Consider the following 16,134-nt stretch of genomic DNA (forward strand, 5'->3'; position numbering starts at 1 on the left):
CAAAATCGTCGGATTGCTGTGGGCGATACCTCGTTCGAACGGGGAGGCGACCCAGATTCAGGAAATGCAAGAATTTTAACGCTACGATGACAGAAACGCGAGATATCGCGGAAAATCGACGGTCAGAGGGGCTGGCCGAAATCGAGGAAAATTGAAAATTTCCACGACCCCCGGGTCGTAAAAATCAGCAAAAATGCAATATCGTCGGATTGCTGTGGGCGATACCTCGTTCGAACGGGGAGGCGACCCAGATTCAGGAAATGCTAGAATTTTAACGCTAGATGACAGAAACGCGAGATATCGCGGAAAATCGACGGTCAGAGGGGCTGGCCGAAATCGAGGAAAATTGAAAGTTTCTACGACCCCCGGGTCGTAAAAATCAGCAAAAATGCAATATCGTCGGATTGCTGTGGGCGATACCTCGTTCGAACGGGGAGGCGACCCAGATTCAGGAAGTGCTAGAATTTTAACGCTACGATGACAGAAACGCGAGATATCGCGGAAAATCGACGATCAGAAGGGCTGGCCGAAATCGAGGAAAATTGAAAATTTCCACGACCCCCGGGTCGTAAAAATCAGCAAAAATGCAAAATCGTCGGATTGCTGTGGGCGATACCTCCTTCGAACGGGGAGGCGACCCAGATTCAGGAAATGCTAGAATTTTAACGCTAGATGACAGAAACGCGAGATATCGCGGAAAATCGACGGTCAGAGGGGCTGGCCGAAATCGAGGAAAATTGAAAGTTTCCACGACCCCCGGGTCGTAAAAATCAGCAAAAATGCAATATCGTCGGATTGCTGTGGGCGATACCTCGTTCGAACGGGGAGGCGACCCAGATTCAGGAAATGCAAGAATTTTAACGCTACGATGACAGAAACGCGAGATATCGCGGAAAATCGACGGTCAGAGGGGCTGGCCGAAATCGAGGAAAATTGAAAATTTCCACGACCCCCGGGTCGTAAAAATCAGCAAACATGCAACATCGTCAGATTGCTGTGGGCGATACCTCGTTCGAACGAGAAGGCGACCCAGATTCAGGAAATGCAAGAATTTTAACGCTACGATGACAGAAACGCGAGATATCGCGGAAAATCGACGGTCAGAGGGGCTGGCCGAAATCGAGGAAAATTGAAAATTTCCCCGACCCCCGGGTCGTAAAAATCGGCAAAAATGCAAAATCGTCGGATTGCTGTGGGCGATACCTCGTTCGAACGGGGAGGCGACCCAGATTCAGGAAATACAAGAATTTTACCGCTACGATGACAGAAACGCGAGATATCGCGGTAAATCGACGGTCAGAGGGGCTGGCCGAAATCGAGGAAAATTGAAAATTTCCACGACCCCCGGGTCGTAAAAATCAGCAAAAATGCAAAATCGTCGGATTGCTGTGGGCGATACCTCGTTCGAACGGGGAGGCGACCCAGATTCAGGAAATACAAGAATTTTACCGCTACGATGACAGAAACGCGAGATATCGCGGTAAATCGACGGTCAGAGGGGCTGGCCGAAATCGAGGAAAATTGAAAATTTCCACGACCCCCGGGTCGTAAAAATCAGCAAACATGCAACATCGTCAGATTGCTGTGGGCGATACCTCGTTCGAACGAGAAGGCGACCCAGATTCAGGAAATGCAAGAATTTTAACGCTACGATGACAGAAACGCGAGATATCGCGGAAAATCGACGGTCAGAGGGGCTGGCCGAAATCGAGGAAAATTGAAAATTTCCCCGACCCCCGGGTCGTAAAAATCGGCAAAAATGCAAAATCGTCGGATTGCTGTGGGCGATACCTCGTTCGAACGGGGAGGCGACCCAGATTCAGGAAGTGCTAGAATTTTAACGCTACGATGACAGAAACGCGAGATATCGCGGAAAATCGACGATCAGAAGGGCTGGCCGAAATCGAGGAAAATTGAAAATTTCCACGACCCCCGGGTCGTAAAAATCAGCAAAAATGCAATATCGTCGGATTGCTGTGGGCGATACCTCGTTCGAACGGGGAGGCGACCCAGATTCAGGAAATGCAAGAATTTTAACGCTACGATGACAGAAACGCGAGATATCGCGGAAAATCGACGGTCAGAGGGGCTGGCCGAAATCGAGGAAAATTGAAAATTTCCACGACCCCCGGGTCGTAAAAATCAGCAAAAATGCAAAATCGTCGGATTGCTGTGGGCGATACCTCGTTCGAACGGGGAGGCGACCCAGATTCAGGAAATCCAAGAATTTTAACGCTACGATGACAGAAACGCGAGATATCGCGGAAAATCGACGGTCAGAGGGGCTGGCCGAAATCGAGGAAAATTGAAAATTTCCACGACCCCCGGGTCGTAAAAATCAGCAAAAATGCAGAATCGTCGGATTGCTGTGGGCGATACCTCCTTCGAACGGGGAGGCGACCCAGATTCAGGAAATGCTAGAATTTTAACGCTAGATGACAGAAACGCGAGATATCGCGGAAAATCGACGGTCAGAGGGGCTGGCCGAAATCGAGGAAAATTGAAAGTTTCCACGACCCCCGGGTCGTAAAAATCAGCAAAAATGCAATATCGTCGGATTGCTGTGGGCGATACCTCGTTCGAACGGGGAGGCGACCCAGATTCAGGAAATGCAAGAATTTTAACGCTACGATGACAGAAACGCGAGATATCGCGGAAAATCGACGGTCAGAGGGGCTGGCCGAAATCGAGGAAAATTGAAAATTTCCCCGACCCCCGGGTCGTAAAAATCGGCAAAAATGCAAAATCGTCGGATTGCTGTGGGCGATACCTCGTTCGAACGGGGAGGCGACCCAGATTCAGGAAGTGCTAGAATTTTAACGCTACGATGACAGAAACGCGAGATATCGCGGAAAATCGACGATCAGAAGGGCTGGCCGAAATCGAGGAAAATTGAAAATTTCCACGACCCCCGGGTCGTAAAAATCAGCAAAAATGCAATATCGTCGGATTGCTGTGGGCGATACCTCGTTCGAACGGGGAGGCGACCCAGATTCAGGAAATGCAAGAATTTTAACGCTACGATGACAGAAACGCGAGATATCGCGGAAAATCGACGGTCAGAGGGGCTGGCCGAAATCGAGGAAAATTGAAAATTTCCACGACCCCCGGGTCGTAAAAATCAGCAAAAATGCAAAATCGTCGGATTGCTGTGGGCGATACCTCGTTCGAACGGGGAGGCGACCCAGATTCAGGAAATCCAAGAATTTTAACGCTACGATGACAGAAACGCGAGATATCGCGGAAAATCGACGGTCAGAGGGGCTGGCCGAAATCGAGGAAAATTGAAAATTTCCACGACCCCCGGGTCGTAAAAATCAGCAAAAATGCAGAATCGTCGGATTGCTGTGGGCGATACCTCCTTCGAACGGGGAGGCGACCCAGATTCAGGAAATGCTAGAATTTTAACGCTAGATGACAGAAACGCGAGATATCGCGGAAAATCGACGGTCAGAGGGGCTGGCCGAAATCGAGGAAAATTGAAAGTTTCCACGACCCCCGGGTCGTAAAAATCAGCAAAAATGCAATATCGTCGGATTGCTGTGGGCGATACCTCGTTCGAACGGGGAGGCGACCCAGATTCAGGAAATGCAAGAATTTTAACGCTACGATGACAGAAACGCGAGATATCGCGGAAAATCGACGGTCAGAGGGGCTGGCCGAAATCGAGGAAAATTGAAAATTTCCACGACCCCCGGGTCGTAAAAATCAGCAAAAATGCAAAATCGTCGGATTGCCGTGGGCGATACCTCGTTCGAACGGGGAGGCGACCCAGATTCAGGAAATCCAAGAATTTTAACGCTACGATGACAGGAACGCGAGATATCGCGGAAAATCGACGGTCAGAGGGGCTGGCCGAAATCGAGGAAAATTGAAAATTTCCACGACCGGCGGGTCGTAAAATTCAGCAAAAATGCAAAATCGTCGGATTGCTGTGGGCGATACCTCGTTCGAACGGGGAGGCGACCCAGATTCAGGAAATGCAAGAATTTTAACGCTACGACGACAGAAACGCGAGATATCGCGGAAAATCGACGGTCAGAGGGGCTGACCGAAATCGAGGAAAATTGAAAATTTCCTCAACCCCCGGCTAGTAAAAATCGGCAAAAATGCAAAATCGTCGGATTGCTGTGGGCGATACCTCGTTCGAACGGGGAGGCGGCCCAGATATGAAAAATATTATATAGAAGAAATGTGAAAAATTTGAAGAGAATCGGTTCATAACTTTTTGAGAAATTGTGACCACCTATTTCCAAAATAGAGTTTGAAGAAAAAAGCCATTAAAAATTATTTACATGGAGTTGTCCATTCCAGTGTACATATATAAGAAAGAGCCTGCTGCAGCGGCAATACCCAGGAAATCTTTTGCTCTTGCCTGTGACGAACTTATGCTTCTTGAGTTTCAACGACAGCTTTTTTCGGCTATAATTATGCGATCTTCATCCTCCTTTCGAACATTCTCGCGGCTCTTCCGGCCAAATTCCATTGTACTTGGATCGTTTTTAAATTTTTGGAGAATATTCCAGGCACATTGTTTTCTTGAAACTTTGAAACCCACCGCTTAACAAAGACAACTAAGGGTAATAATTTGCAACTATAACACTATTTTAATGCGGGATATGGTTCAATATGGTCAAATGTTAGTCAATGGATTTTATGTTAGTAACTTAGATTTTTCCCTGCGTTTTAAGAAACCCCCTTAGCTAAAATATTTAGTAACACTATACCTATCAAGAAACAAAACACAGTCAGGTTCAGTATTTTTTGTATTTATTCACATAAAATTTCAAAAAATTGACAAAACGAAGATATAGAAAAAATTATGTATATATCAAATAGTTTATGAGTTGATTTCATAATCAGCCTGTACTTTACCGTTTACATTTTCCGCTTAGATAAGTCTCGATCATTCTTTCATGTTTATTGCGTATACTATGCGTACAATGACAAATTAAAAATGATAAAACAATAAATTCCGATATTTACAGACACTTCCCAATCAAGGAATCATTAAATACAATTAAACAGCAAGTTTTGATTTGTGAATAATTATTTTGAATTGCAATTCAAAAAACTAGATATCAGTCAATCGCAGGACGACCCAAATCACAAAGAAAATAATTACATCCAAAAATAATTGAAAGCTTGATTAAAATGGCAAATACAAATTGAAATAGTAGAAAATTTGTTTCGAGCATGATTATTTGCAATAAATAACTAAATAGATACAAGTAAATGACTGAGGGACACACAACTTATCTTTTGATAGGAAACATATGTATCTTTCGCTTCAATTTGAGAATTAATCATGGCAGGAGTAGAAAAAAAGATAAACGAAACTAGGAAAAGATTAAAGATTTGAAGTTTTCACTACAGATGTATGCATGTAAGATACTGAAAGTTTCTAAAATTCTGTCATTGTAGTACACGGATATTATGCAGAATGGCTACAAAATCTGGAATAGTTTCTTCAGTTCAACCATGAGAGCCCAGTCAGCCTTAATCAAATCATCGCGGAAATAGTCCTTGCAAGCATCGATACTTTGACGAGAGATCTGTAAAGAAGGATGAACACCGTTTAGATTGCAATGGATGATTTTCAAAATTATTTTTATTTAAACCAAATGTTGGACATTAATAATATAGATCGAGAAAAATGAATGAAAAAACAATCTTATAATCTAACAAGGAAAAATGGAATAAACATTATGGCCACTGTGGGCGCTCAAAGTTTTTTTTAATAAATAACAAACTATCTAAAAGAAAGTGGTGTTAGTTACACTATTTATAACTAAAGAATGGCTGAACCGATTTGGCTGAAAATTGGTGGAGAGGTAGCTTAGAACCAGGAGACCGACATAGAGTACTTTTTATCCCGCTCGGCCGCGTTTCCGTGAAGTCCCTATAAAACGTGGTATAACAAAGAAATTTCCAAAATGTGGAAATATACTATTATTAACTTTATTTCAGATATCGGAACCGGATATATTTCGAGGCCTACATTCCATAGAGATGCATCACTGTGACTTTTTTCAGATTTTTCGGTTGGATAGATTCTCAGAACGAGACCTGTTACACGTTTTGGGGGTCATATTTCGATCCCTCACTCCCATATGTTTCACCCAATATCAAATATTGAACCAGTTTCGAAAAGTACTAATTGAAACCTTTCATTTGATACCCCACATGGCTACATTCTGAGAAAAAAAAATGTTGCACCCTCCATTCACATGTATGGGGAGCCCCCCCCCCCTAAACGTAACACAAGATGGCGTCACTTAATGCATGTAAAGGGAACACGAGATTACATACTCTCACCAATTTTCGTGACAATCGGTCTAGTCGTTTCCGAATAAATCGGGTATGACAGGCAGACAGACAGTCTTATCGCAACAATAAGAGCGGTGCCTGGACTGGACGTGTGGAAATCAAGCCATCCAAGAAGTGATGGAGTTTGCAAAAGTTAGATTCGTCAGGGCAAAAATATCTGGTATCTATACATATAGTTGCTATGCTCCACCAAGCGCGACGATAACAGAATTCGAAGGAATGCTAGGTATGCTACTCTCGGCTGCAAGAAGTCGAAACTCGAAGATCATATCGGGTGATTTCAACGCGTGAGCCGTGGATTGGGGCAGTCGCACTACGAACACCAGGGGCCGTATCCTGCTCGAGGCTTTCGCGGAGCTGGACTTGGTGTTTGCCAACACGGGAAACGTTTCCACTTTTCGTGGGACAGAGTCGGGCTCAATAGTCGATATGACATATGTGAGTACCACATTGGCGAGGAGAATGACATGGCTTGTCAGTGAGCCTTATACTCACAGCGACCACCAGGCGATTTTTCTCCAGATCGTCGATGTGCGTTCCCGTGGGGCTGGAAACCGAGGCTGGTCCGTGACAGGGCTTGAGGAGGATGCAATCATAGAGATGCTATTGGGAGGCAAAAATCCCGGTGGTGCGGCTACGGAAAAGGTAGAGCAAATGATGGGACGCATAACGAGAGCATGCGATGCTGCTATGCCAAGGTGGTGGAATGAAGAGATCGCGGTGTTACGGGATGCATGTTTTCGTGCTAGAAGGATTTGCCAACGATCTAGAGGAAGAACAGACTTCGACGAGAAACGGCTAGTATATGTGAACCTTCGAAGTAGGCTTAAGCAGGCTATAAGGACCAGCATGCGAGAATGCTTCAAGGAACTTTGCACAGAGGCAGACCAAAACCCCTGGGGAACAGCATACAGGATAGTTATGAAGAAGATGAGAGGGCGAACACCACAACTGACCTGCCCGCATGTTCTGCTCGATATTGTGACGGCGCTCTTCCTCCCAGATAAAGGGGAGCGCAAACGACACAAGCAAACATTAGACGTCTACACCATACCTGCGGTAACTGAGGAGGAACTTACGCAAATTTGCCGGAGAATTGGTGATAACAAAGCACCCGGTCTGGATGCTGTTCTCAATAGAGCTCTTAAACTCGCTGTTAAGACCAGACCCGACTGGTTTATCAGCGTGTTTGAAACATGCATGATAGAAGGAGTTTTTCCCGACCGGTGGAAGAGGCAAAAACAAGTTTTGCTGCCGAAGCCGAATAAGCACCCAGGATACCCATCATCATACCGACCGATTTGCCTCATCGACATATTAGGAAAGATGCTCGAAAGGGTCATCTATAATAGACTGCTCCATATCACTGAATATAAGGATGGACTATCGGTGCGACAATTTAGATTTCATCAAGCCCACTCAACGATCGACGCCGTGGATGTTGTTTTGAAGCAGGCTCGAGACGCCATATCGTCTAAAAAATGCTGTGCCGTGGTTGGACGTCAAAAATGCGTTCAATTCCGCCAACTGGGAGTGGATAAAAAGCTCACTGGCTAAAACGGGTGTCCCTAGTTATTTGACTAAGCTCCTCAACAGTTACCTTTCGGAAAGGACACTTTGGTACGACACGGATGAGGGATCCAAGCAGTACACCGTCACCGCAGGAGTAGGTCCTCTACTGTGGAACGTCATGTACAATGAGGTCCTTCTCCTTCCCGTGCCAAAGGAGGCCACGATAATCGGTTTCGCAGATGATCTAGCTGTGGTTGTTGTCGCGAAACAACCTGAAGACGTCGAAATTTACGCTAACGAAACCATTAGCGCCATAAAAGCGTGGTTGGAGATGGTTCAGCTTGACTTTGCGGAACAAAAGACGGAGGCGGTCTTGATTACCAATCGTAGGAAGAGGAATACGGTTAATATTCATCACTTCGAAACCGGTTATCAAATACCTAGGGGTGATGATTGACGCTAAAATTAATTTCAAGGGACATCTGGACAATGCAGCCTGTTCAGTTCCTCCTTGAACTTGGCTCGATTGTTTCCCACTGCATAGACTGACAGAATGTATAAATTCCCTCCTCTAGGCAGTGAAAACAGAATACAAGAGGCTTCCATACATTCAGAGGTTTCAAATTCAGGCCTTGAAACGATAATGGCGACCCACAAGTATTCTGGTACCACCTCCCCCATCACAATTTCGTCTATCGTTCCTCACGAATTCAAAATCTTTGAATGTTATCAAATGCCTCGGACTGAGGTGGGTTTCTGAAATCAAGACAATGTCGGGCTGTTGCCTGGCAGCGAAATCAAGGAGCTCCGCTCTTCGATCGATTCCTACGATGGAATTCACATTAATCGTGATGATCCGGAGACCATCCAGTGATACCGCTGTGACTGCAGACCTAGCAGCGGGCATGCTGTTTGTGTAAATATTCTGTTATGCTGTTTATTTTTGTATTGTGTACGTGCAGCGTATGCTGCATGTTTTCACGCATGGTTATTATTGAGGATGGTGTTCATCCTGCCACTTGCATCTTGTTGGGGCTTCTTAGCGCCTCCTTGTCGAACTATTTCTGCAAATGGAATATCCGAGACGATTGGTGCCGAAGGGACGGTACCGTTCAACGCCGCTGACACCTTCGTCCTTTGGGCCGATCTGGACACCTGCTGCCTTGTGATCTTAACATTGCGGTATGCAGGACATCCACGGTACGAAGCCAGATGCTCTCCGCTTCCGCAGTTGACAAAGAAAGTTTTTTCCTTGCCTTCTGCTTCAGTCAGCGAACATTCGGCTGCGGTATGGTCTTTCCCGCACTTTTCACATCGTAATGTCATTTGACAGTTCACTGCCGAGTGACCATACCGCTGGCATCTTCGGCACTGGACTATTTCGCCCCTCAGCAGGCGCTCAAAACGAATGGCCTGGTAATTAAGCGACCTGATGCCGATCAGATCGCTTCCCCGGCTCTCCGGGCTTATCTGCACGAGGAAGTGCGGCAGGATTCGTTTTTCCAAAACGGATCAACTCGTACTAAAGCGTGACACTGAGAGGAAAGGATCTCAGTTCCCGTCTCCCGGAGTATTTCGAGCACCTCATCGGGCTCTTCCACCGCATCCAAGTCTTTCAGAAAGAAGGTTTGCTTGCACCTTCTCTTTCTTTGTAGTGTAGGTGAAGTGAGGAGCCTTTACTCGCTGAGGACCTCCCGTGCTTTCTTGTAATCTGCTATTTTGTTACATTTGACCACTAGCCTCGTTAGCACCCTCTTCTGGAACATTTCCATCGCGACCGTTGTCGCTGTCTCTCAAGCTGACGAGCTTGATTGTTTTCTATGTCCTCCATACGGACAGATTCGCTGCCGAAAACTTCTTCGCCCTCAAGGCAGCCCGGCTCCTCCACGGCTGCAGAAGTAGTCGAAGAAAGCTTCACTTTTTTCCTGGCTACCTTTGGAGACGGCGGGCCCGCCTCCCCAGCTATTAGCTGCTCCGCAAGCTTTCCATTTTTCTTGATAAATAACGTCATTTGATTTTTCAGATCTTCGAGTGCGTTCGCCAGCACGCATTTCTTCTTTCAAGATTGGCTATCCTTATTTTGGCTCTCTTGAGGTCTGGATCCTCCTCGCTGCGGACTCTATGACCGATCTGCGTGCCCCTAGACCTTATGATGGGGACCGGTCTGGTCCGCCACCCGATGGCGGCTCGCCGCTCATTCCCGTCAACAACACACAAGCCAAAAAAACGATTCTTTTCTCACAATTTTTCGGGGAAAAAGTAACTTAGATAACAAATCAAAAGAAAGTTAGTCTCAATTAAGTTTTAAATTATATTTTATTAATTAAATAATATAAATGTCTTTTTATATTATTGATAAAAGTTAATTTAGTTTAAATTTTAAATTATTTTTATTAATAATATTAATTTGTAGACACGTCCGTTCTCTACAAATGTCACCCTACTTGCAATGGATGGTAGTCAAGTGGATGAAGACGGTTAAATGAAATGATGAAAGGAACGAAGATGAGATTTTGATTACTATTGTGAAAATCTTATCCATAACATATCGAAATGTGGGGCTTCAAAAAATCTCTTCTAAGATTCTAAGAAAATTTTCAATGAAATGTTATAAGTCACTTGAGCGTCTTCAAGTAAAGTTCAAAACGATGCAGCTTTCTATTGGAAAGTTGCAAGCAACCTACATAGAAGAGTCAATTTCTATCTTTCTAGTACCATTTACCCCCAGAACTTGAAAATGGGCTTCATCGTGATTGCATCTTTTCATAATTGAATAGCGGATCAATTTCGAGCCACCCTTTAGAGGATTCTCACTCAGCCTCCACATAATGCGCAAAACTAAATAAAAGATCCTTGAGTGGCCTCACCACCCGCAGACATTTTTCCGCTCAGTGAAAGGAGTGTCTGAAAAGCTAAAGACGAAACGCTATGCCCGTATCCCCTAAAGCTGTGGGGGAGGTGAAAACTGGGGAGTGCTCGCAACATTTACGATAGTGCAATCGCACATTTGCTCTGCTTCGTGCAAAACGAGGTCAATGCACAATGAATGACGTCAGTGCAAGGTGAATGGCTTCACTCAATGAAATTTTGGGGGTGGGAATACATGAGGCGTACACAATGAACTATTCAGTCTGGCTCATGTTCGCCTAGAATGGGAATAGTATTGACGTCGTCCCTGCCGCACTATGACGTCAATTTCAAAAGTGCAGTGGCCGCACTATGGATGCACTTAATATTCTACATTGCATCGCTCTCCAGCATTACATTTGAGTATGTATCCGGACAAAAAATAAGCTGGAAATCAGAAAATCCAGGACAGGGACATTCGACGAAACGAGGTCATACTAAAATAGTTTCTAATTTTATGGTTGACCGCACTCAGTACTGAACTTTGGCTGGTGTCATTTTTCTCACCTTTCGAGATGGTGTTATAAGCACTTTTTTGTGGAAATGTGGAAAGCATTTTGGTTGGTGAAATAGGACTCGATTTGTTACTAGTTTGTGGTAAAATCTGTTGGTTTCATTAATTAATTAAGAAAATGCTTCTTTATTCCCATGTTAGTTTCGAACTTCACAAAGAAATATTAGAAGACCGGTGTGTAGAAGAAAACGGATTATTCTAATGAGTTACCAATATTCCTGTTTTAATTCTTCTTAAATTCTTCAATAGTATCCCCTGGAACCCTCATACTTGAGCAAGCACCCAAATTGCAAAAATTATATGACTTGCGGTTTCGTCCAGGGCAGAGGCAACTCATTAGACGCTGCTTCACCTCTGCCCTGGGAGCAACGTGACCGAAGTGGTTACAAGCGAAAAACAACAATTTTTTTATTCTCTGGATAAATGAAAATAAACTTATAACTAACTTAGGGACTACCTTAACAGTTAAACTCCATAAAGTCTAGCCTAACTTATCACTAAAGGACCATGTAAGAAAAAATCGAAAAAAAAACTCCACTCGTTGAAAAAGGAGGGGAGCATAATGGGTGACATGCGGGAGAAGGATGGGAATCAGAAGCTAGGAGGGGCGCTAAGGGGGAGGGTTTAAAGAATTGGGAGACGGAATAATAGCCCGTGTAGAAAACTACTCTAGCTTGGGGATCAAAAAGATTGTTTGGTGCTTGAAGGGATAAGAGGATCCGGAGACACAGATGAGTCCGAAGAAGGTTATCTTCAACGCTCTGGATTTGCATGGCCTTCGGGATGGGATTGACATTTGACCAGGAAGTTAAGGGCATAACGGGTAAGGAAGCCATCGATACGTGGGGTTTGCCAGTACTCGTAGAGGATCAGGTTGGAGATGTGTTTGGAGCGGTCTTCGATTTTTGAAAATGTTGGCGTAGTGGCGAAAGATTCTGCGCTCTTTTAGGCAGTCATTCCATTTGCGATGGGGAGCAATCGGACCAGAAAATGAAGCCGCAAATGAGAAGTCGTCGGAAAAACTGCTCATAACAAAACAGTTTAATCCTTTTGGAAGTAGGAATATTTTATTTTAGGATAGGATACAAGGACCTGAAGGCACCAATTGCATGGCCTAGTGCCTTCGGTATTTGAGGGACGTGGGAGAGCCGGGAATTCATTCATTCGGAGGTATGCGACTTTTTTCACAATAGCCATAGGATCGGTGTGGATTTTGAGTGACCAAGTTCTGCTGTCACTCCACATTTTCGGTGTCATTCTTGAAGTGTGAAAGACGATGGTCCCGCATTTGTTGGAATTTAAGGAAAATTTTCAGTGGGTGAAATAATGGTAAAGCTCATCTAAATAAGAGTTCAAACCAGCTTCACCAAATGTCTTTGGATTTGGTGATCCACGTATTGGAGAATTCGGATAGGACACGGGTGTGGGATTGGTTTGAGGATGTCAGCGGTGAGCATGGAGAAAAGGGGTGCAGAAAGGACTGAACCTTGAGGAATGCCGGCGGGTCAAGTGGAGGACGAGGAAATGTGCTGTTGAATATTGACTAAAGATTTCCGCCCCATTTAGAAGGCTAACAAGTCGGAATACCGGAAGCTCGCACTTCGGGTATAAATGTTTTGTGTTCATCTTATGTAAGAAATTTCAACGCACATTTCTCTATCCGTATATAGCTACAAATCCAACATAATCCTTTATATTTTTCCAAACTACGAGACATACGTACACATTACGCTCACCCTAAACAAACAAACTGCCTATTTCCGAATACTGTACACATATATGCACGTATATCAATTGATCGTACCCATATTTCCGATTTACTTCTTATATTTATCTGAATTAGGCACTACCCGCAAAGTTCATTAGCACGCATATACTATATACCTACATACACACATGTCTGGTTGGAGTAATTGATATTCACATACAAATGATTAAAAAACTAAAACCAAATATCCATAACAACTCATTTCGTTGTGGTATTGACGAAATGATATGTGATGATGACGTCATGCGGGTTGTAGAGTGCACGAAATGCATAAAACATGGTAAAGTTTTACCCCCTATAACTTTGTTAGTAATAATTGGATTTTCTTCAAACTTGACCAAACTGTGCACTATGTTCTTCATTATATGCATGCTAAATTTTGTACTTCTGGGATGAACATAAGGGGGGGTGCCGGGTAAATTTCTAAAATGTGGAAATACACTATTATTAACTTTATTTGTGCAGATATCGGAACCGGATATATTTTGAGGCCTAGATTTCGTAGAGATGCACGACTGATTTTTCGGTTGGATAGGTTCTGAGAACGAGACTTGTTACACTTTTTGGGGGTCATATTTTGAGCCCTCACTCCCCTATGTTTCACCCAATATCAAATATTGAACCAGTTTCGAAAAGTACTAATTTCATTTGATACCCCACATGGCTACATTCTGTGAAAAAAAAATTTGCACCCTCCATTCACATGTATGGGGAGCCCCCCCCTTAGACTTGACACAAGATGGCGCCACTTACTGCATGTAAAGGGAACACCAGATTACATACTCTCACCAATTTTCGTAATAATCGGTCTAGCCGTTTCCGATTAAATCGGGTGTGACAGACAGACAGACAGACGGCCAAGGTTTCTGGAGGAAACGAAGAACCTAGAGGAGACTCTAGGAGAGGTGCTTGTGCCAGAAAATCTGGTGCGAAGAATGCTAACATGTCAGGAAGACTGGGATGCGATCAACTCCATGGTTGTATCTATCCAGAGCAAACTGCGAAAGGCAGAGGAGATCAGAAAAGCGCGGTTACGTACGCCGCGTAGAGACGAAAGGGGACGAAGCTAAAATGAGCTGACTCCGCCCTGTGATGTAATGCCGTACGGTGGTCCCATGGGGCTTGGAGGGAGTCGGGGGTGGTTTTAGTGGGTAAGAATCCCACACGCTGGCGTGTCCAGGTCAGTGCCTTTTGAAGATTTCCACCCCCTCAAAAAAAAAAAAACAGACAGACGGACAGATAGACACCGTATCGATTCTAATAAGGTTTTGTTTCACACAAAACCTTAAAAATTAGCTTACAGAGGTGCGGATGGATATTGAGGATCTCGGAAAGCTTATACGCAAGTCCGTATTGCCATACGGAGTCGTTCCTTAGATCAAGAAGACACGCTATGATGGGTGTCCTCCGAACGATATTTAGAAGGAGTGCTTAGTTCGGTTGGCGAATTCGAACTCAGGAAGACTGTTGTTGGAATCACAATGCTCGTCTATGAGGGATTTAATGGTCCGCTCGAAAATTTTGATGGAAGAACATAAGATTGAGATAGGCCTGTAGCTATCAGCATTAAGTGGGTTAAGGTTCTTTTTTGGGACGGGAACAATGCGAGCACTTTTCCAATCAGTGGGGAAGTGGGCGTTGGGTAGGCAGTAGTTAATGATAGAGGTAAGGGTGGTGGAAATGTTGGGAGCACATTTTTTCAAAACTATGGAAGCGATTTCGTCCAGATCCAATGATTTTTTGTCTTTGGGGGCTGCAATTACAGCTTCCACTGTACTATCGCAGATTGATCTGTCAAGGGAATGGATATCATCACGGAGAGCACAGGATTGCGGAGAATATCTATTTCTAAATATCCTCCGCCTTAGTGTACGTTTGTATTTGATATCCTCGAGGATACCACTTGGGAGAGAAATTAGGTGGCGGTAGTTTAGGGAATGAGATAGTATCAGTTCGTCACATACTTGCTGAATTACTTCTGTCCAATCTTTGGTATCGCTGGAAATTGGTTCGTTGGAAGCGAGGGGGAGCGGTTTAAGTTTGGATTTGAGAGTTCGGTTGATGAGTTTCTTTCTGGACGTCAGGGACTAATGTTGGGGAGTGCCGGATGTCGCTCTCGGAGAGTGAGATATCTAAGACCACAGCATCGTGGTCACTGATACCGGGGACTGTTTCTAGGAAGGGCTAAGTATTGGGATTGGTTTTGAGGGTTAGATTGCTGTTGATTATTGAATGTGGCAAGGATAGAGGTGAAGTGGGATAGATTGATATTGGCATGAGAGATGTTTAGGAAATGGTGGAGAGTTTTCCCGATCTTGTTCGACTGTACATCGAAAATGTACGGGTGCCTCGCGTTGAGGTCTTCTCTAATAATTACGAACCAGGGCTTGCCTGCTCCCGATTGTACGGTGCAATAGAATAAGATATAACGGATGTAATGGGTATTAAAGGATTGATCGGGATATTAAACAGCAACAACGAAGACCAAGGACGATTCGGTTCTTAAGGAAATAAGGGCAACCTCAATAGATTTGAGGCTATTGGATAGAGGGAACAATTGTTTAGCAAGGAATTTGTCCGAAATAAGAATGGCCGAGAAGGAGAATAAGACTGAGGACGGTCAGTTCTGAAAAGGTTGAAATTTGGAAAAATGGGCCTATGCTGATAGTGCAGCCTTGTTTCACACAGTGTGGGGATTATGCTTGCTAAGAAATAGTTCGAGCTCGTGCCTGCAGGCTCGGCCGATGATAGAGTTAATGTTCAACTTAATGATCCTAACGTCCATTATTGGTCATTAGGATACCAACCATTGCGTTGAACATTTGCAGGAATCCCGGCGAACTCAAGGAAATCGGGGTTGGAGACGTTTGGGGGATTTATATGTTGAGATGATGAGGAAGATGGGTTTTTACGCTGCACGGAAATTGCGAAGGACACAGATGGCCAAGTGAAAGCAGGATTTGTTATTGTTCTGGGAGTTGGGATAGGATGGGAGGGTAGTGCTCGTTTCTGAGCATTCCTCCTCGCCACAACTCGGACGAACATCAGGCAGTTACGGTAGTTTGCGGGGTGATCGTTGTCCTCGCAGTTCACGGACTTTAGC

At 44.4% G+C, this 16,134-nt stretch overlaps 1 protein-coding gene across 1 annotated transcript in view; it reads right to left on the minus strand.

Moving 5' to 3' along the window:
* Positions 1-4,747: 4,747 nt before the first annotated feature.
* The window catches only part of LOC119648027 (eukaryotic translation initiation factor 5B), a 305,335-nt gene continuing 293,948 nt past the window's right edge, over positions 4,748-16,134 (minus strand). The window contains exon 10 of the mRNA XM_038049445.1: positions 4,748-5,555. Within this exon, the coding sequence (XP_037905373.1) occupies positions 5,448-5,555 (108 nt within the window). The 3' untranslated portion in view covers positions 4,748-5,447. The remainder of the gene's footprint in view (positions 5,556-16,134) is intronic.

This window comes from Hermetia illucens, chromosome 2 (assembly GCF_905115235.1).
Source record: "Hermetia illucens chromosome 2, iHerIll2.2.curated.20191125, whole genome shotgun sequence".
In the NCBI taxonomy this organism is placed as follows: Eukaryota; Metazoa; Arthropoda; class Insecta; order Diptera; family Stratiomyidae; genus Hermetia; species Hermetia illucens.